Here is a 20,605-nt window from a genome sequence, read left to right on the forward strand (position 1 = left end):
TAAATCACCCATTCCCTGTAGCTTGCTCATGGTTTATTTATTAAGCAGTAAATGCATCACATCTCACTGCTTCATTGGTCTCTGAATCTTTTAAAGGAGAGTATCACTAACTGATGTGAAGGTTGCTGGTTTCATCAGGCCTGTGGACACTTGTCCGGAGTTCACTTTGTCTTTTACTGACGTCTCAATGGAGTCACTTCCCTGAGCTGCCCCCAGATCGCTGCAGGACGAGAGCCGAGAGGAGAGAATGTTCTGACAGTGAGGAGACGCGGATAAAATCTGTTTCTTTCTTACTTATTAGAGCGACTGTGTCGGACATGCTCAGGCACTACCTCGGCCCCCTCTGTTCTTACAAATGTCAAAATCAACCGTGACGTAAAAGCAGTTTTGTCCTAGAACACAGATGGCATTATTCATTTGGGGAGGGCTCTTACAAATCAACAGTTATTAATATTTAATTTATTGAATTTAAAACATTTAATGTTTATTCCACCGAGAATCTATCAGGCCCAATGTAGAAGACTCAACCTCATTAGGACACCTGGATTCCAGCACTTTCCCCAAGATGAACTAGGTGATACACTAGACCCCAATCAACCTCTAAAATTTTGAATTTTGGGGGAGATAGTATCAGGTTCAAAAATAAGGATTTCATTTTATTTTTGTCTACTGCCTTAAACAGAAGATCATTAGTGCTACTCTGGAATCAGAATCTTCTATGTCCTTTGCTGTTTGTAAGCCTTCCCACAGAGATAATCCAGAGACCGCACTCAAGGGCACATTCAGCCCAGAGTCCTCACGGCTGACAGACAGGTAGGTATTGGTCTTTTGCTGTGGTCACACTACGTGCCTGTCTGACAACCAGTAACAGCCCCTCTGGTTTCCTTCCTCAGGTCTCTGACAATGTCTTCAGGCATCTGGGGAGCACTGACATGAGAGCCAAGTTCACAAGTAATAGAGGAAATAGCTAGTTTTTGTTCATATTGGTCAAGCAGCTAACTGGTCAACCCAGAAAGCAACAAGTGTTGTTTAAAACATATTAAACAAGCAACAGACTTTTAATAGTAAATCTTTTGAAGACCTGAAGAACTGAGAAACTACCCAGAAGCACTAGCTTGTGCCCACCAAGTCTTCAAGACACCCCCAAACCTGGGGTTACTGTGGAGTCTCTTAAATCCCCGTGAATGGATGGAGTTGGTTTGTCATCTCAGTTTACATGACCTTGGGGTTCAAGCATGTGGCATAACAATTTCTTAGTGATGGATGGTGGTGGGGAAGCCACAGTGTTTGAAAATAAAGCCTGGATTAGTCTAGACCAAGAGTCTGTGCTGAGGTCCCTTGGACCCACAGCCTGAAATCCATCTAATTTTATTTTTATGTTTCATAATAAAAATGGATTTGTTGATTGGTGGTTCTACTTACATACACATATACATGTATACATATAATATATAAAATTTTATGTAATGCTCTTCATTTAAAAATTAAACAAATAATGTACAAGAAATGAAATAATCCGAAACCCTACCCCAGAGATAAGCAATATTAACATTTAGTATTAAATTCTATATTCCCACTCTTCTCAGGTATAGTCAGTATTCAGAACTATGAACTTACTAAAAATCATGGTTGTAAATCTTTCCATGAGGCCTGACCTCTGAGCTTGGAGTTTGCCAAGATCACCCACAGTGGTCACATTAACACTGAGAAGCAGCTTTTTCACCTGCGGAAAATGATGTTCAGAGGTTCAAGGGCACGTCCCAGGTGCCCCCGGGCAGAGGGGGAGCAGGGGGCAGATGTAAAATATCCAAATCTACCCCCACGCCCTGCCCTCCCATCAGCTGTGCTTCTCACACAGTCTGTGGCAGACGGGCGGCGTGTATCCTGGAGGCCTTGATAATTTCAGAACCTCAAACTAGTACCCTTTTTAAAAAATTAATTTATTTTTTATTGAATGTATTGGGGTGACGACATTGGTTAATAAAATGATATAGGTTTCAGGTGTACAGTTCTATAGTGATTCACCTGCTTATTGTACTGTGTGTTCACCACCCCAAACCGAGCTTCCTTCCATCACCATTTATTTATTCCCCCGTTGCTCTTTTCTACCTGCCTCACCCGCCTTTCCCGCTGGTTAAATATCCCTTTGACAGTTATATAGTGGAGACAGGAGATACTGGTTTATTTTTGGAAAAGTGAATGTATATGTAGAAACAAATTAACTTCCAGGAAATCATGCAAAGCCAATATTCTCTAAAAATCTTAGCAAAATACGCTCTGCCGCTTGGTGGTTTCTCCTTTCTCTTTGGGATCCTTTCGTTGTTTTCAAACTGCACCACTTCTTAGGAGGCCCCTTAAAGGGCTTTAATTTTAGATGTGAAAATTGTTCCTTCTTCCCAGGAAACAGCATCACTCGATACGTTAATGTGTTTCAGGACTTTAGCAGAATCAGGCCTCACACACACACGTGAGAAAATACGGAGCTGGGGTGAGCGTTTGCTGGCAAAAAGCATTTTGCAAATTTCTAATCTGAGGTGATAATTCATTTCTGCGGAGCCAGGCCTGATGTTGTAATATGTTCATTGGGCTTAAAAGAATAAATGCTGGTTTTGCAACTTAGGTAGCTTGTTCTGTCTGCCGAGCAGGAGACAGGCAGTCCCTAGAGACTTTCTGCATTGACAACGAAGAGGGATCCTTCCCATCATCTCTCAAAAGGAAACTAAAACTACAGTATAAGAGAATTACGAGCCACACTCCCCAACCAGTGAGGAAGCTTTCTCTCCGAGCCTCGACAGCCCAGGTGAAAACCAGAGGTCCTGCTAACACTCTGTTACTTCCCACATCCTGGGTTTTTAAAATATATTTTTACTGATTTCAGAGAGAGGAAGGGAGAGGGAGAGAGAGAAACATCAATGATGAGAGAGTAATCAGCTGGCTGCCTCCTGCATGTCCCCCACTGGGGATCAAGCCCACAACCCGGGCCAGAATTGAACCCTAACCTCCTGGTTCATAGGTCGACACTCAGCCACTGAGCCACACCAGCTGGCTCCCATGCCCTGGTTTGGGTGGCCCCCTTCTCTTCCCACCACACCCCCCAAGCTTAAGTCAATCTCCCGAATTTCCCTTTTTCTAAAAATGAGGAGGTTGACGATTCAGAGGCCATGACCCCCCTTCACCAAACACTCCTGAGGGTCGGCCCTAAGCTGGGCGCCGGGGATTCCTCCCGGGCCAGGTGAGGTTTCGGCATCAGGGTCGGCGTCAGCTCCGGGAACACACAGCGGAGTCTGAGCGAGGAAACTCGTGAACTGAAACGCTGGGCCCAACGTGCGAATGTCAAACACTAGCGAGTAACAGATCCTGAGTCCTGGGCGAGCTGGACCCAACCTGGTGACACAGGACTGAGGCAAATAGAAGCCAGTCTTTAGACTCTTAGGGGTTTGGAGATGTTTCAAATCCGATGAAGGACATAAAATCTCATCTTACAGAAACAACGGCACACACGCTGGAGTGTTACAGACGACCTCGCATGATCCCTTCATCTGTGATTCACTCGTTCGGCAAATAATCAATGAGCAGGTCAGTGGTGCCCTACAATCGAAACGGCTGAGCTGGAATTCAGTATCGGGCGTCGGATGCTACAACCCCAAACCTCCGTCTCCCCCTCACGGAAACACAGGCACCCCTTTCTGAGCAGAAAACCAAGGACGAGCAGTGACGCCGCCCAAGCACCGGGGGGCGCTCCAGCTCACGCCCAGAGGGAGAAACCAGCCAGCGGCGGGAGGGAGCCTGAGATGAGGGGTGTCTCTCGAATGGACACGAAGGGTCTCCTGTCGTGGGGAAAACGCAGCTAAAATCCGGCCTGTCCACTGGCCTTGACCAGACTTGTCGCCTGACCTTCCCCTCAGGTCGGCTGTGCGAGCCGGTGGGAGTCCAGGGGAACCGGGAGGAGCCGAGTCGTGGGAGCAAGTCCGTGGGACACCGAGGGACACTGGTCCCCGCACGTCTGGGCGGTGGCGGCTCGGTGACGAGGGAAAGAAAGCGCGTGTCCCCCTCTACGCCGCTGTCAACAGTTACGACTTCTTGAAAACCTCAGAAGCCAACTTTAAAGGAAGTTTTAAAACTGTAACTATTATTATTTTCTCCTTCTTGCGCCTATTGGCTAATGCTTTGCCACTATCTACCTTCCTATTGTAACAGCAAAAACCCCCTTTACCGTTGGGAGATCAGTTATTGATAGATGCTATTATGTGAGTAGTACTTATATTTATTAAGTAATGCCCAGGGGCTTTTTAAATAACTTGTTAGATTCAGGAGGACTTGAGTCTCCAATTATTTTCTACGTGGGGCTCATTTATTTGCAATCAAAAATAATTTTATAATCTGGCTTCTAAATTCACAGTTGATATGCTCCAGGGCGCACAGTTTTCCTGTGTTTTTATTTATTTATGCTGCTTTATTGCTATACATTTAATTATAAGGAAAAAAGTAAAGTGTAAAACCACCCTGAACCACGGCTGTGCATTTGGGCCACTGTGTGAAAATTTACACTCACACACACACTCACATGCACACACATACATGAACACACAAATACACATATACACACACAAATACGCGTGCACACACCCATGCACACACATATGTGCACACACAAAATACACATACACACACTCATGCACGCACATAGATACACATACACACATGCACACACATGTGCACGCACACAAATACACACTCATGCACACACATGCACGCACACAAATACACACACACGTGTGCACACATGCACACACTCACACACACATGCACGCATGCGCGCACACATGCACACCCGGGAAATTCCAGCAGAGGGCCCCACGTCATGGGTCACATTCCAATAAAACCTCCTGACAAACTCAACTCACAGGTGCTGGGAACCCAACCAGCGTCTCTTATACCCTCGCCTGGGCCAGAGTCATGCTTAATATAAAATTACCCACGTGGCCCCACTTTCTCCCCGGAACACTGACTAGTGAGTTCACAGTCGGCTAAGAGCTGCATTTTCTGCTGTGTTTATGGGGGTGCCTTTGGCTGTGTTTTAGAAGATGCTGCACTCAGGACGCCCCTGCTTGGCCGCATTCTGAAGGACTTTCCACTCGGGTGAGGGAAGGTTAGACGTTTACTCCCCGAGACGCGGGTCACACGCAGTCAGCGCGACAAGGACAGGAGCCCTTTACCCACGGAGAGAGTCGCCTGAAGCGGGAAGTGGGGGGAGGGCGTTGTGACCAGGGGCTCCCTTAGGCCTCGCGTGTGTTTTTCTGTGCGATTTTGTACTTTTCTCTAATAATTGCATAAAAAGTGCAGCTGGTTTATGTGGCTGTTTTCTAGGCATAACAGACGCCTGGGGTCGGGCCCACCTGTTGCTTTCAGGGGACAGAATTTGAAGTGCCCTCAGAGCAGGCTCTACTCCGACAGGTGAGAAAAGGCACCTTGGACTATGGACGTGGTGCGTGAGCGGTGAGCTCGGGCGTGATCGTCAGGGGATGTTAGTGACTATGCCTTAGACGGAACAACAGAGGAACGAACAAAATAACACACTCGGTTTCTATAAACCGCTGAGCATCGCGCTTCACACTGGCGTTAGTTTCAAAATAAAATTATTTCAATGCATCCATATTGAGCCTGTCACGTGTTAAATTTAACTTAGGTATTACGGAAAGAGACAAAGCGGGGTACACGAGTCAGGTGTCACATTGAAGGTTTAAACCCAGGAATGAGGAGAACTGGCACGTGACTGTCACCTGAGGGCCAAGAGCACCGAGTGTCCCTGGACAGAGAGGAGGTACGATCAGGAGGCGAGAGTGGGAAACACGGGAGAGACAGGAATTCAGGTGAAGGGAGGGAAACAGGTGGAGACTCAGGTGGGTGGGGCCGCCGGTCATTTCCAGGTGAAACTGAACGATGGCAGAGCTTTGATGAAAGAGTGAGCTGGACAAGAACAGTGTGTGTTTAATTTGGTTGAGAGTAAATGGAGATAAATAATAACAAATCAGATGAGAAAGCTGTTTTCACAAATAACATGGGTCCAGGACCATGAAGGCCAAGTAGAGAAACTTCACTAAATAACACTCGTAGCATCAGAAGCTTTGAATCAAGGGCCCATCAGCAGATAAGTGGATAAAAAAGCTGGGGGACATTGACACCACGGAATACTACGCAGCTGTGAAAAAGGATCTCTTACCCTTTGGGGAAGCAGCATGGAGGGGCCTGGGGAGTATTATGCTGAGTGAAATAAGCCAGACAGAGAAAGACAAGTGTCCCACGATCTCACTCGTATGTGGAATCTAATGATCAAATAAACTGACCAACAAAATAGATCCAGAGACACGGAAGCCTGGAGCAGACGGAGGGACCTCAGAGGGAAGGGGGAAGGGGGATGGGAAGAGACTAACCAGAGAATTGTGTGATCTGAGCTGCCCGATGTCACATTTCCAGCAACAGGGACGTTTAGCTTCTCAAACTCGGTTCCTCTTGACCGCGCCTTACGTCCCAGTGCAGCTGAGTGACGCTTGGTCCCTTGAACAGGCTCATAGGCTCACACATCTGTGCCCTGGGTAGGGCTGCCTCCTCTGGAAACTCCTGATTCAAGAAATTAACAGTGTCTCATGTCCAGTGCTCATGACGACGTCATTGCCAGACACAGACTCCAGCCGAGACGGACCCCGGCTGCTGCGGACACAGCACAGCCGCGGGCTCCTGCATCCGGCGGTGCCCAGGCCCCACTGGCACCCAAACCTGGAAACCTGTGTGGTCGCCAGGCGAGCCAGCCCGTGGGTGACCTCTCCACACACCTGTCCTGCCTCCCCAGCCCGAGGCTCCAAGGGGCCTTGGGTGCTCCTGGCAGCGGCTGTGCAGAAAGCGGCCTGAGATGCAGCACAAGCGTCTTTTGATCGCTGTGCGTCTTGTTTGTACAGGTGGCCCCAGGCCTCCAGCTATTAAATGCCGGGGGCGGTACTTGGAGCAGGGAACAGAGACCGCAGTATCCAGGTGACGTATTATAGGACTGTACACCTGAAACCTATATAATTTTATTAGCCAGTGTCACCCCAATAATTCAATGAAAATAAATAAATAAATAAATAAAAAAGAAATAAATAGATAAATAAATGCCAGGGATGCTCCCAGTCAGCGGGTGGGAACCAAGTTCCACGCCCCAAACACACACGCATTTTCAAAATGCTCCCAAACCTGTTTTTTCCTGGTTTCGGGCCACAGATGGAGGCATATTTTATTAACTTTAAAGGGTTAATTTGAACAATGTACCTTCACGAGTATTTGCCAGTAATCCCCGTGGGCATTGCTCTCTCGTTTCTCCAACACAGGACAGCCTGTGACGTTCGTATGTGTAGGGACCAGGTGGGGGCTCCGATCTCCTCGTCGGGGCTCCTCTGTGTCCTTGGGCAGCTCAGCTAACCTCCCTGTGTTTCAATTTTCCCATCTGTAAAAAGTGAATAAAACTGAGGACTATCTCATGGGGGGGTTGCCGTGGAAAGTTCCTGTCAGTTACAAGATGAAGAGGTTTCTTGGTAATTAATACCAACTGTCGGTTTCTCGCCAGTACCAATTGATCGATCCCTCAAACACATGCTACTATCCTGTTTTTGTTTTTTTAAAATATGTCTTCGTTGATTTGAGAGAGAGAGGAAGGGAGAGGGAGAGAGAGAAACATCAGGGATGAGAGTCCATCGGCGGCCTCCTGCACGCCTCCTACCGGGGACCGAGCCCGCGGCCCAGGCGTGCGTCCTGACCGGGAATCGAACCCTCGACCTCTTGGTGCAGGGGTCGGGCTCAAACACTGAGCCGCACCGGCCGGGAGTCCTGTTCCTTTAGACAGATGGCTCGTTCCCTGGACGCCAGGCGTTGGAACGGTGGCGGGCAAACCGTTGACAATTGATAGAAGCTTTGTGGTCACTGACTTACGGGGAGCGTGGGGCCCTCACGGGGCTGCTCCCTGAGCTCGCTGGACGCCGGTGTCGCTCACAGCGCCCCCCCCGGGAATGCTGTGGGAACCTTTGTTCCCCAGGCCGCGGCCCAGTGACCTGTCCTCTTATTACAGCCTCTCTCCCCTGAGACATTCGCCACCCTCAGGGGCCTGCCCAGTCCTGCCCTGCTGTGGGCTCTGCTAGAGAAAGGTCTGTCTGTCTGCTCGACCGCTGCACAATACAAACCGTTCACTCCCTCGCTCCGCACCTACAGCTCCGGCCCCACCGCCGCTCTTATAATCCCGTCGAAGCGTTCAGGGGGCGGGGCGCCCGAGGCAGACGGCCGGGCCTAGGAGCCCCGCTTCCCAGCCCAACGTGAACTTTCGAATGAACTGCGGGAGAAACTGACATTTTCCATCTGCTGTAATTAAGTTAATAATTACGTGCCAGCTGTTATTGATGTTTCATTTGTCTCGGGAAGATAAACTCAGGCATGTTTAAGGCCGGAGGAGCCTTTTAGGTGAATTTAATTAAATTCGACAAAGGCCGCGGACAGTGTAGTGAAGGGCGGCTCTGAGGCCCGCTGCCTGGGGCCGAGTCTGGCTTCGTGGGCGCCTGACGCGGAACCTCGTTTGTCCTGCTCAGAACGGAGAACAGACAAAGGGGCGCAGGAGGTAATGAAAATAACTCCGGTGGCCAGACTGGAAAATACGAGGAAAAGGAAGTCGTCTTGGTTACAACTCAGAGTATAAAACAAATACAGGGTGTCCCAAAAACATGTGTACACAGGCTTCGGATAAAATTACAAAGGGCCGTGTTTATTAAAATACATCATTTTCAAAACTGACCTCTCGGCTGTAAAAGTGTGTATACGTTTGGGGACACCCTGTGTTTACAAGTCCGTCCTGATATAGATAAATGATTGAATAAGTTGATAAGCGAGAGACGAACACAAAGCTCCCATGCAGAAACCTTCTAAGTAGTTTTTGTAAATGCCGCCCCGTGAGTGGGCTGTGCACAGGGACCTCCCCTCAGAGGGCACAGTAGGAGCAGGTGAGGGTCACCCCACAGTGGAGAAGTCCGACAGTCCTGGTCCAGGCAGGCGAGCAGGGTCACCATCCCAGCCAGGCGAGTGGGGTCACCATCCCAGCCAGGAGAGCGGGGTCACCGCCCCAGCCAGGTGAGCGGGGTTACCGCCCCAGCCAGGCGAGCGAGGTCACCATACCAGCCAGGCGAGCGGGGGGTCACCATCCCAGCCAGGAGAGCAGGGTCACCCCCCAGCCAGGCGAGCGGGGTCACCATCCCAGCCAGGAGAGCGGGGTCACCGCCCCAGCCAGGCGAGCGGGGTCACCATCCCAGCCAGGCGAGCGGGGTCACCATCCCAGCCAGGCGAGCGAGGTCACCATACCAGCCAGGCGAGCGGGGGGTCACCATCCCAGCCAGGAGAGCAGGGTCACCCCCCAGCCAGGCGAGCGGGGGGTCACCATCCCAGCCAGGAGAGCGGGGTCACCGCCCCAGCCAGGCGAGCGGGGTCACCGCCCCAGCCAGGCGAGCGAGGTCACCATACCAGCCAGGCGAGCGGGGGGTCACCATCCCAGCCAGGAGAGCAGGGTCACCCCCCAGCCAGGCGAGCGGGGTCACCATCCCAGCCAGGAGAGCGGGGTCACCGCCCCAGCCAGGCGAGCGGGGTCACCATCCCAGCCAGGCGAGCGGGGTCACCATCCCAGCCAGGAGAGCGGGGTCACCGCCCCAGCCAGGCGAGCGAGGTCACCATACCAGCCAGGCGAGCGGGGGGTCACCATCCCAGCCAGGAGAGCAGGGTCACCCCCCAGCCAGGCGAGCGGGGTCACCGCCCCAGCCAGGCGAGCGGGGTCACCCCCCAGCCAGGCGAGCGGGGTCACCATACCAGCCAGGCGAGCGGGGGGTCACCATCCCAGCCAGGAGAGCGGGGTCACCGCCCCAGCCAGGCGAGCGGGGTCACCGCCCCAGCCAGGCGAGCGGGGTCACCCCCCAGCCAGGCGAGCGGGGTCACCGCCCCAGCCAGGCGAGCGGGGGGTCACCATCCCAGCCAGGAGAGCAGGGTCACCCCCCAGCCAGGCGAGCGGGGTCACCGCCCCAGCCAGGCGAGCGGGGTCACCCCCCAGCCAGGCGAGCGGGGTCACCATACCAGCCAGGCGAGCGGGGGGTCACCATCCCAGCCAGGCGAGCGGGGTCACCCCCCAGCCAGGCGAGCGGGGTCACCATACCAGCCAGGCGAGCGGGGGGTCACCATCCCAGCCAGGCGAGCGGGGTCACCGCCCCAGCCAGGCGAGCGGGGTCACCCCCCAGCCAGGCGAGCGGGGTCACCCCCCAGCCAGGCGAGCGGGGTCACCATCCCAGCCAGGCGAGCGAGGCCACCCCCCAGCCAGGCGAGCGAGGCCACCCCCCAGCCAGGCGAGCGGGGTCACCGCCCACCGTCAGTGTGGACAGCAGGTGCTCTGAACGTGTTGGGAAGAAAGGGCCCTTTACCTCTGGGACCCTCCTTCCCAAACCCACACCCTCAGCCGAGTCATGAGAAAACCAGGAGGCCAACTGCAGTAAACGGGCGGCCTGCAAAGCAACGAGCCGTAATCCTCAGCTTCTAAGTCATCGAACGTAAGGAAAGTCTGAGACTGTCACAGCCAAGAGGACCTCGGGAACCTCACAGCTAAAGGCACCTGCCCTCCTGGGTGGGACCTGGGGGCGGGGAAACGCCAAGGAACCGTGAACTTGGGTTAATAATAATTGTGACAAATGCCCGTTCCCATGAGCGATGTTGGTAACAGGAAAAACTCGACTGAGGCGGCAAAACTCCCTTCTCCATGTGTCTCTAAATCTAAGACTGTTCTAAAAATAAAGTCTATAGAAAATATAACAAAATGGACTGTTTAGTTTATCTCAAAGGAATGTCATAAAAATAATTATTAAGCCCCAGCCGGGTGGCTCAGTTGGTTGGAGGGTCGTCCTGTTCACCAGAGGGTGGGGGGTTCAATCCCCGGTCGGGGCACATGCCCAGGCTGTGGGTTCGATCCCGGTGAGCGCCTCCCTCTCCCTCCCTCTCTCTAAAATCAAACATATTCTCGTGTGATTAAAAAAATAATAATATTATTAAATGAATATATTTTGATCAATTTAGGTTCCCATCACCCTGCGTGTCTGCACTTGGGCCCCCTCCTCCCCGGCCCAAGGCCTTCCATTCGCAGGAGCCCCAAGCTCTCGGGCCTCACGTCTGACCCCAGACAGCCTCTCGCGACCCAGTGTCTGCTCTCCGTCTGCCTCTTCACCGGACGGTCTGGTTCACTGCGACTCGGGCCTCAGGCCAAGGCTTAGGTGTTGTTTCCTCGGCGAGACTTCACGTCATAATTGAAAGTAAGGTCTTGTCCGTTCATACTTGTTTTATAGCCTATATTTTCTAGGCCCCATATTTTTTATCCGTAGCTATGTCTCTGTTTGAAATTACATCTATTTCTGTGATTGCTATTTAATATTTACAAGTCTCACTGGGACGTGAGCTCCGTGAAGACGCGGAACGGAGCCGCGGTCAGGAGGAAGGTTTAATGCCGGGCGGGAGCCGGTTCAAGGACTGGCCTGTGTGTCGGTTCAAGGACCGGTCTGTGTGTCCTGCCGAGGAAGCCGGACTGTGTCCTGGAGGCGCCTGAGAACCACCGAAAGGGGTTAAGCCGGGTGGCTCCACACTCGGGGTTGCATCCTGAAGGTCTCCAGGGCCCCTGGGGAGCGTGGAGGAGACGGGAGTGAGGCCAGAGGCAGGGGAGGGGCCGCGACGTTGCTGAGTGACCGGGCTGAGGGACGTCGGAGGCATCGCGATGCAAGAACAGGAAACGTTTCATAAACTGGGGGACGCTTTCAGCCAGGGGGTGGGCCCCTGGAAGGCGGGCTCTGAGGTGGAGACCAGCGCCCGCGGCTTCTTAGGGATGCTCTGGGGGTTAACACCCGGGGGGCCAAGGGCAGGAAGACCGCTGGACGTGAGGTGAGCTGGGTTGTGGTCCAGACTCAACAAAAGCCTAAGCTGACCCCGCAGGATGCTCCGGGACTGGGCTGGCCCCTCAGCCTTGACCCCGGGCTGGAACTTCACCTCCTGTGTCGGTCAGTCGCTCGTGGCTGTAGGAGGCCCGGGCGCGGGACCGACGCGGGTGGGACGGCTGCTCTGGGCGGCCCCTGAAGGGCACTGGCTGCCGAGCGCTTCCTGACCGTAGCCGTCCAGCCGCTGGGAGCGACGCCGGACGGACAAGTGTCCCCGGGAGGCCCGGAGCAGCGGGAGCCCTGGAGCTAAACAGGCGCCTGGGCCGAGGGCGGCAGGCTCGGCACCGGTGGTCCCATCGGCAGCAGCGGGAGCTCCGGCCATGAGCGAGGCCGCCAGGCGCCTGAAGGGAGCAGGGTAATGGGGTGAGCAGGGGAGCCCGGGACAGACAGACGGACCAAGTCGCGTGGGCAAGGTCACCGCTGGACCGAGGGCCCGAGCAGGGCAGGCAGAGGCGTTCGGGGCAGGGTCTCAGCAGGCAGAGGGACAGCAGGACCCAGCCCCTCCCCGGTGCCGGCGCACGTGCCACACGTGTGACCTCGCAGCGGCCCCGCCAGACCCGTGTTGCCACTTTCCTCATTTTTTTCTTTCCGAGAGGCTGGAAAACATGCGCAACGTGGACGGCGAAGGCCTCAAGCCGGGACGGAAGCCAGTCGCTCTCAAAAAGCTCTTTCCCGCCTCCGTTAGAAGAGGGTGGTTACTTCTGACCTTGACGGGAAGGTCAGTTAATTAAACCGGGATGTGAGCGCGCTGTGTCCTCGGAGATGGCGGCAGGACGGCCGGGACGCCGGTGGCATTTCCAGCGAGGCTTCACCGGGCGGCCCGGGGACGGGGACGGAGGCGTCCTGGCTGGAGCGGCCGGGAGCGTGGGGGCCGGGGGCGTCCCTGACGCGCGGCAGGGACTCGGACCCGGCACGATGGCCTCTCGCAGGGAAGAGGAGTGAGTGGGCGATGTCCTAGGACCGGCGCAGACAGGGGACGGGCGCGGAGACTGAGCAGAGGGAAGGACGGCAGCCGGGCCCCCGGGGCTGGAGCGGGGCAGGATCCGGGGGGGGGACAGGGACGCCACCTCTCCTCGCCGGGAGGAACAGAGGGGAAATCGGGGCCCACAGGCGGCGCTGCTGTGAGGGGCCCGCCCCAGGGCCCGGCCTCACTGGGTGTCCCCGGCCTCCTGCGGTCCGGAGGTGCCTCCGTCCGTGCTGGGCGTGGACGTGCTCCCACCATATTTGTAATAAGGCCCCGCGTCCTGCCTGATGGAAAACCAAGCTGCTGGGAAAGAGCACCGCGCTGGGAACCCCAGGACCAGGGGAAGGTGGGGTTAGAAATGAGGCAGGAAGACCCACAAACAGCCTCCAGGGGAGGAAGCGAGGAGTCGGGGCCCTGCAGGCAGACCCCGGGGAGAGGGTGGGGTCCGCCGGCCGGAGCAAGGGGCTGAGAACCCCCTGTGCTGGGAACCTGAGCCACGCGGGGCCACCGCTCCCTCGACCACTCGCACTGTCCCCGGGGAGGCAGTTCTCAGGTGGTCGGGTGGTTCTGGAAAAGCACCCCCACCCCCACCCGCAGAGACAGAAGGCGGTAGACAGACCCCCAGGCGGTAGACACACCCCCAGGCGGCCACGTACTATTTCCACGGGTCCTGGTCAGACGACGGGGCTCCTGACGCCTGGATGGCGTTGTCCTCAGGCTCCGTTGCTGAACGGTGTTCAGTCACCTGGCGCCTGACGGGCTTTCTTTCTACTGACTCTACAAATGATTGAGAGGGTTGAATCCCGCAAGGAAAAGCCTGGCTGGTGTTGGGTCCTGCACGAGCTCCTGGCCCGTGGTCGCCTAGGAGGAAGGGGCTTTGCTGACGGCAGCCTCTCCCAGCGGGAGACCCCTTGCTGCGCCCGTAAGTAACTACTGTACCGCCGAGCGGGAGTTTCCGTCCTCGAAATGAATTCCTGGCCTTAGGGTGTGAAGGGAAGAGTGGAAGGTCCTCCTCCCAGGTAAAGCACCCCCTGCCTTGAGGCGATGGCGTAAAGGGGAGTCAAGGGCGCAGCTTCACTGTTTAAAAAAAATAGGCTTAATCTTTATTGTTGCGGGTATGAGACGCCCCCTTTCCCCCATTGGCCCCTCCGCCCCATTCCCGCCCCCCAGGCCTTCCGCACACTACCGTTTGTCGGTGGTCTGTGCATAGATGTAAGCTCCTTGGTTAATCTCTTCCCGCCCCCCCTTCCCTCTGAGATCCTCAGTCTGCTCCATGCTTCAGTGTCTCTGGATCTGTTCTGTTCATCCCTTTATTTTGCTCATTAGAGTCCACATATCAGTGAGATCGTGGGGCATTGTCTTCCTCTGCCTGGCCTGTTTCACTCAGCACAATACTCCCCAGGCCCCTCCAGGCTGCCCCAACGGGTAAGGGACCCGTCTTTTTCGCAGCTGCGTAGTACTCCACGGTGTCCGTGTTTCCTCAGAACTTGTCATGGGAACGGGGCTAGGCCGAGGCCCGAGTGCTACGCCTTCCTCAGTTCTTCAGATAGTTCAGTCTTGAAGTTTGAAACAGCGTCAATTAAATTTCACTTGCTTTGAAAACAATTTGAAAAACTGGGGAAGGGGTAGCACTCAGGCCTCGGCCTAGTCCCGTTCCCATGACAAGGTCCGAGGAAACATCCCTCCCTCCCGCTGTTGGCTCGGATGGGACAGAAGACGCAGTTTAGCGATTCAGAGCCGGGCTTTATTCCTGGGGGTTCCCCCGGGCCCCCAGCCACAGCCTCTTAGGTCCTGCACGTGGCCAATGAGAGACCCCAGCCCGGTGACTGCAAACATAACTCCCACCCCTGAAAAGTTTCCTCGGGCCTGAATTTAACCAATGGCGTAGTTTAACCCGAAGGACCATTTTCACAGAGTTTCATGAAAATGGAATGTGCGTCTTTGGCTTTGATAAATGTGCTATATTTCAGTCTGCCGTTGAAAAAACGTTTCATGAAAGTTTATAGGCTAAACATTATCTGCCCCCGAGAAGGTGCTGCTGAAAGGTAGTAGATCCGAGGAGCAGAGGGCTTCCTCTTATTTACTCTTTTCCGCATCTTGAGACTAACCTGTGGAGTCTGAATTTCTTGCTCCCTTTATGAAGTGTCACCAGAGTTAGTAGAAGCCTTGAAACTAAAACCTAAGCCCTCTCCGCATCCAGACGTCTGTGGGGAACCGGAGTTGATTGCACTGAAGACAGTTGGCTCAGGAGCCCTAAGCGCCTGCGGCTGCTCTGCAGGGACCCGTCGGGGCTTTGGCGCGGCCTTCGGCTCTGGCTCAGCCACGTCCTTACACTTTTCTACTGGAGAGGTTTTCTGGCAGGAAGTTTCCGGCTCTGTAATTAACATTCCACAGTGAGGCTTTGACACTAATTACAGCGTAGCCGAGACAATAATAGCAGGAGAAACGCTAAGGCTGAATGCAGGCTTTCTCGGCACACCCCGGCCTCCTCCTCATTGGCTGGGGACCATCCTCGGTGGCTAGAAAACAATCCACGCGGAGCGGACGTGTGTGGACGAAGGCGACGCACTCACACGGGCAACAGGCACTTCTGCTTGGCCGGGCTTGGCGGCCGCCGCTGCTGGTTTGGACCAAGTGTGATGGGCAGGGCCCGCGGAGAGCTCCAGCCGGGACGTCCGTAGATGCAGCGGCCTCCGCCCGAGGGATCTTGAGCGGCTTCCAGGTTGGACCCGTCTTCAAAGGCTCGGTGATGGCCTTCTACCCCCTGCAGGTGGCCGGGCTGGTTCTCGGGTTCGTGGGCACGCTCGGGACTCTTGCCACCACCCTTCTGCCCCAGTGGCGGGTGTCGGCTTTTGTCGGCAGCAACATCATCGTCTTCGAGAGGATCTGGGAAGGGCTGTGGATGAACTGCATCCGACAGGCCAAGGTCACCCTGCAGTGCAAGTTCTACAGCTCCTTGCTGGCCCTGCCCCCGGTCCTGGAGGCCGCCCGGGCCCTCATGTGCGTGGCCGTGGCTCTCTCCGTGGTCGCTCTGCTCGTGGGCGTCTGTGGCATGAAGCAGGTCCGGTGCACGGGCTCGAACCAGAGGGCCAAGGCGTACCTGCTGGGGGCGTCGGGGGTCCTGTTCATCCTCACGGGCATCCTGGTCCTCATTCCGGTGTCCTGGACGGCCAACATCATCATCCGGGATTTCTACAACCCAGCCGTGCACGTGGGCCAGAAGCGGGAGCTGGGGGCGGCGCTCTTCCTGGGCTGGACCAGCGCCGCCGTCCTCTCCGTCGGGGGGGGTCTGCTCTGCGGGTTCTGCTGCTGCAACAGGAAGGAGCGGGGGCTCCGGTACCCAGCCCCCGGGTACTGTGTGCCCCCCACGGGGCCGCGCGGGGCCGGGGCCGGGGCCGGGGCCGCGGCCGTGCCCAGGAAGTCCTCCACCAGCTACGTCTAGCGCCCGCTGCGGCTCAGCCGGGGGCTACGGTCGATGTGTTTTATTAAGTCCTGCTGGAAACTGTAAGTACGTCGGGCAGGAGGACCTGCCTTGTGACCCCCTCTGAGCTGAGGTGAGCGTGGAAAGGGCACGCGGCCCGTAGCTTGTCGCCTGTGGCCGGGGTGGGAATGACGTGCTTCGGACGCTCCGACGTCGTGATTAAGTGTGTTCACCGTTGTTGGACTTGAATAATCTCCATTCCTGTTGGTGTCGTCGAAACTCAAGTAGGTCCTCGATCTCAGTATAAGGGCGGACTTCTTGTTTCTCACAATCATTTATTATTTACTGGGGAATCCAAGTTACATTGCAATTCATAATGTACAGCAATAAAACATCCTAAAACACAACCTATCTCCCCTCCAAATTTCTCATCCTAGCAACTAAAATGACTTTTTTTCCCCCAAAACAATTAGCCTGAAAAATAATAGCCATAAAATCAGGATTTTAACTGAATTTTCCAAAATGTGGAAATGTCCATCCAATGAAAAGACTTGCTATTCTCTTAGGAAATTCACACTTTTAGGGAAAGTGGGGGGGCTCTGGTGTATCTTAGGCTGTTTAAGAAGATGGATTTTGAGGCATCTCATTTATACAGTTAAACTTGCTTAGAATGATTTATTAAAAAAAAACCTTATAATTGGGGAGTAATATGCGTTCATAGCCTATGACTTTCCCCCCAAGCAGACAAGGCTCACCCGCGGACGGCTGTGGACTCTCAGTCCCCACCCGGCGGGAACGTGGCCTCCAGGGGGGAGCTGAGGTTTGCCGTCGGAGGGAATGGTTTCTGTTCCTTGTTTTAATTCTCTAGTCATCAGGCAGGTCGACGCACGCAGAGCACAGCGAAGGATCGAGGCAGTGACTCAGGCAGTTAGTCAGGCCAACGAAAATACCTTCTTTCTCTCCAGTGAGTAAACAGGACGGCTGGAGCGTTGTGCTCAGCCTGAATGCGGCGCGTTGCTTCCCGGTGTCTCCCTCCCGGGTCTCTAAGCCGGCGTCAGGGTTGAGTGTGTGTGCGGCCGGGGGACGCGGGTGGAGGGGTTTGGGGGCTGCTCTGAGGACCCCCACCCGTGTGAACCAATCAGTGTTTATCCAGTCACTTTTAACTCTTCAAAAATTGTATTTTGTAATAAAAATGTATTTCATTGTATCACCCAATGGCAATGAACAGATTAAATGTATTTACTGCACGCTCATCTTTATTAGAATAAAGTGAAATATTACCTGTTTTTAGTAATGTTGATGGAACTATGGGGTCAATTTAAGAATGAATTTCTGTCCGCAAAAGATCACCTGGTAACTGAAACTTTATCCAGAAATAACTTCAGCCTAGACATTCGCGGCAAACCTTCGCTCCCTTCCACAAATTGTCAGCGAGGCCTCGGTAGCTCAAACCCTTGACGCTATAAAATCATATTAAAAATGATAGTCATACATTGAAGGCTGCATAAAGGGTTAACATCATCAAGAAAAGCAATGATTTATTTGTTTTTTCTATGATTGTTATCTTTTTAAGACAATTCGTCAAGGTCCCAATGTTGGGTGGGTTGAGGGGTCATTTATCTTATGCGGCAAATAAGGCATCGGGACAGACGAGGCGCCCACTTCAGGTGTCACGGAGTCTCCTGTCCTGCCCTTGGCCCCTGGGAGGAGTCGTTTGCCCCGCAGGACGGCTCCAGGGTCTGCACGGGAGTGTCGGGGGGCAAGGGGCAGAACGCTGTGACTCGGTGGAATCGCGACGCTGCTGGAGGTGACAGGAGCTACTGAGTGTGGGGCAAATTTTATCTCAGGAACTAAGAGTTCTCTTCCTTGCTCTTTCACTCATCGAGGTGAGCTCTTCAAGATCCCCAAATATCGGGGGGGCGGGGATTAACCGAAGAGCTTATTTGCATAAACACACAGGCCTCGGACAGACCATAGTGTGGGGAAGGCCTGGGGGGAGGGCGAGTGGGGGGTGAGGGGGTCAGTGGGGGGAAGAGGGGGCATCCGTAATACTTTCAATAAAGATAAATTTAAAATAAATAAATGTACCCTAATGCTCATGAAAAAAAAAATCTGTTTCAATATGCTTGTCACATTTTGCAATCTTTCCGGGTTTAATGATTTTCCGTGAGTTATTGTTAAACCTTTTTGTTCGGTTTCTGAGCTCGCTCTGCTTTTATAGCCGCCCCCAGGTTCTGGACGTCTTGCCTCCTCTGAGATCTCCTGCGGTCCTGTTGTTCCAACTGCCAGGAAATGGAAAACGGTTCAGCAGAAAGACCTCCGGACCAGGAGATCCGAGTCCACGACCCGCCCCCTCCATACAAACAAACCGGCCTCCGTTTGCTCGCCTACGAAATGTGGGGAGAGGATAAATAGCATTTTCTAGCCTGTACTCTATGCTCATAACTAGACTAAAGACATTTGTTTAAATTTAATTCTTATTTTTCTCTTACAGGTTAAAAACCTGGCACACAGAGAGGTTATGTAACCTCTCCAAGGACACACAAGGTCGCTGCCCTCCCACCCCCAAGCTGACGTGTCCTGGAAGATGGGGTCCCTCTGTGGGTCCCTCCCTCCTCACCTCCCACCCGGCGGAGCAGCCGCCTCTCCAGCTGAGGCCACTCTGCAGAGCAAGGAGCCGGGCTCCCGAGAACGTTCATCCTCAAGCATCAGGCAAACCTGGCTCCTAATCACTGTCATCGTCTGCAGGCCGCCCACCTCTGAAGCTCTTTATAGTCCACGTGCTTTCTCCGCTCATAACAAAATTCACTTTTATGTCCTGTTGGCCTTAAACTTGGGCAGAAATAACACTTATTATGGTTTCCTGAGTTTCAGATTTCACCCGTTTTCCTTTCCCTTCATCACAATTCCTTCAGTCTCCTAAGACGCTGGTGCCGGTCACGATGTGTTTTAACTCCCATGTCCCCGAGTAATAATTCATAGCACCCTCTCTCTCTCACAAACCCCGTTCCGACAATCTCAGAGCCTTCGGCTGTGGTCCCTACCTTCTCTGTGGTTGTTTAATTCTACCCGAGGATATTTTTTCCATTGATTTTTAGAGAGAGAGGAAGGGAGGGAGGGGAAGAGGGGGAGATAGAGAGAGAATCACCGATACATCGATTGGTTGCCTCCCGAACGTGCCCCAACCCAGACCAGGGATCAAACCTGCAACCCAGGTACGTGCCCTTGACCTGGAATCGAGCCCGAGGCCCTTTGCCGCACAGGCTGACGCTCTAACCACTGAGCCACTCCGGCCAGGGCCCTGCCTTCTGTTCTTGCTCAGTGTGCTCCGGACGCTGCTGACACCCCCCTTCTCTGTGAACCTCACTAGCCCCCCGGCCGCCCCGTGCTCAGCTCACCGGGGGGACCGTGGCCCCTCTGCTCACCTCGGGACCCTCCCCCCCTATTTCCCGCACACAGAGGGACAGATTCTCACCTCCAACCACAGGCATCCAAAACTCCTGACCCTAAACTTTATTTCCTATTTCCAGTTATCCCCTGTTTTCTTTCCTTTTCTTTCCTCAGCTCTCCCTCTCTACAGCTATGAATTACGGCTCTGCAGACACATACATGGGCTCGAGCCGTCCTGTGCTTCATCAGTCATAGCACACGTTTGCTCCAAATCCAGCTTGGGCCCTGCGAGGGGTCTCTGGGTGACCCTTTAGTGTTCCAGCTGGTGGATTTAGGAAAGAAGTAGGTTTTCCTCCCCAGCGTGGGTGGGCGTTACCCAACCCACCGAGGGCCTGGCCACAGCGAAATGTGGGGAGCGGAGAATCCATGTGTGTGGGTGGGTGTCTCTCTTTTATTTTCTTCCCGACTGGTTGAGCCGAGAGGTGGGTGTGCGCCTCGCTCGGGCCAGGACTCACACCATCAGCTCTCCTGGTTCTCAGGCCTTTGGACTTGGACCGAATGCTCCCTTCGGCTTCCCCGGGTCTCCAGGCGGCAGATGGTAGATTGTGGGACCTGCCGACTTCCGTGACTGCCTGAGTCAACTCCTTATAATAGATTTCCCTGGGTTTCTATGGGGTTTACATGTGTTTGAGAGAGATGACATTTATGGGATAGATATGAGAGTCACACACACACGACATAGGCTTAGGGCAGGACTCTGCGGGACACTCAGGTTGCTTAGGCCTGGGAATTACTACAGGGATCTTCGCC

General features: G+C 54.2%; 1 protein-coding gene across 1 annotated transcript; it reads left to right on the plus strand.

Annotated features, from left to right (window-relative positions):
- Positions 1-15,707: 15,707 nt before the first annotated feature.
- Positions 15,708-16,426, plus strand: LOC107539888 (claudin-17). The gene has a single exon (XM_016216489.2). The coding sequence runs from the start codon at positions 15,734-15,736 to the stop codon at positions 16,424-16,426; it is 693 nt and encodes a 230-aa protein (XP_016071975.2). The 5' UTR covers positions 15,708-15,733.
- Positions 16,427-20,605: the final 4,179 nt, after the last annotated feature.

This window comes from Miniopterus natalensis, chromosome 6 (genome assembly GCF_054644295.1).
Source record: "Miniopterus natalensis isolate mMinNat1 chromosome 6, mMinNat1.hap1, whole genome shotgun sequence".
Classification (NCBI taxonomy): domain Eukaryota; kingdom Metazoa; phylum Chordata; class Mammalia; order Chiroptera; family Miniopteridae; genus Miniopterus; species Miniopterus natalensis.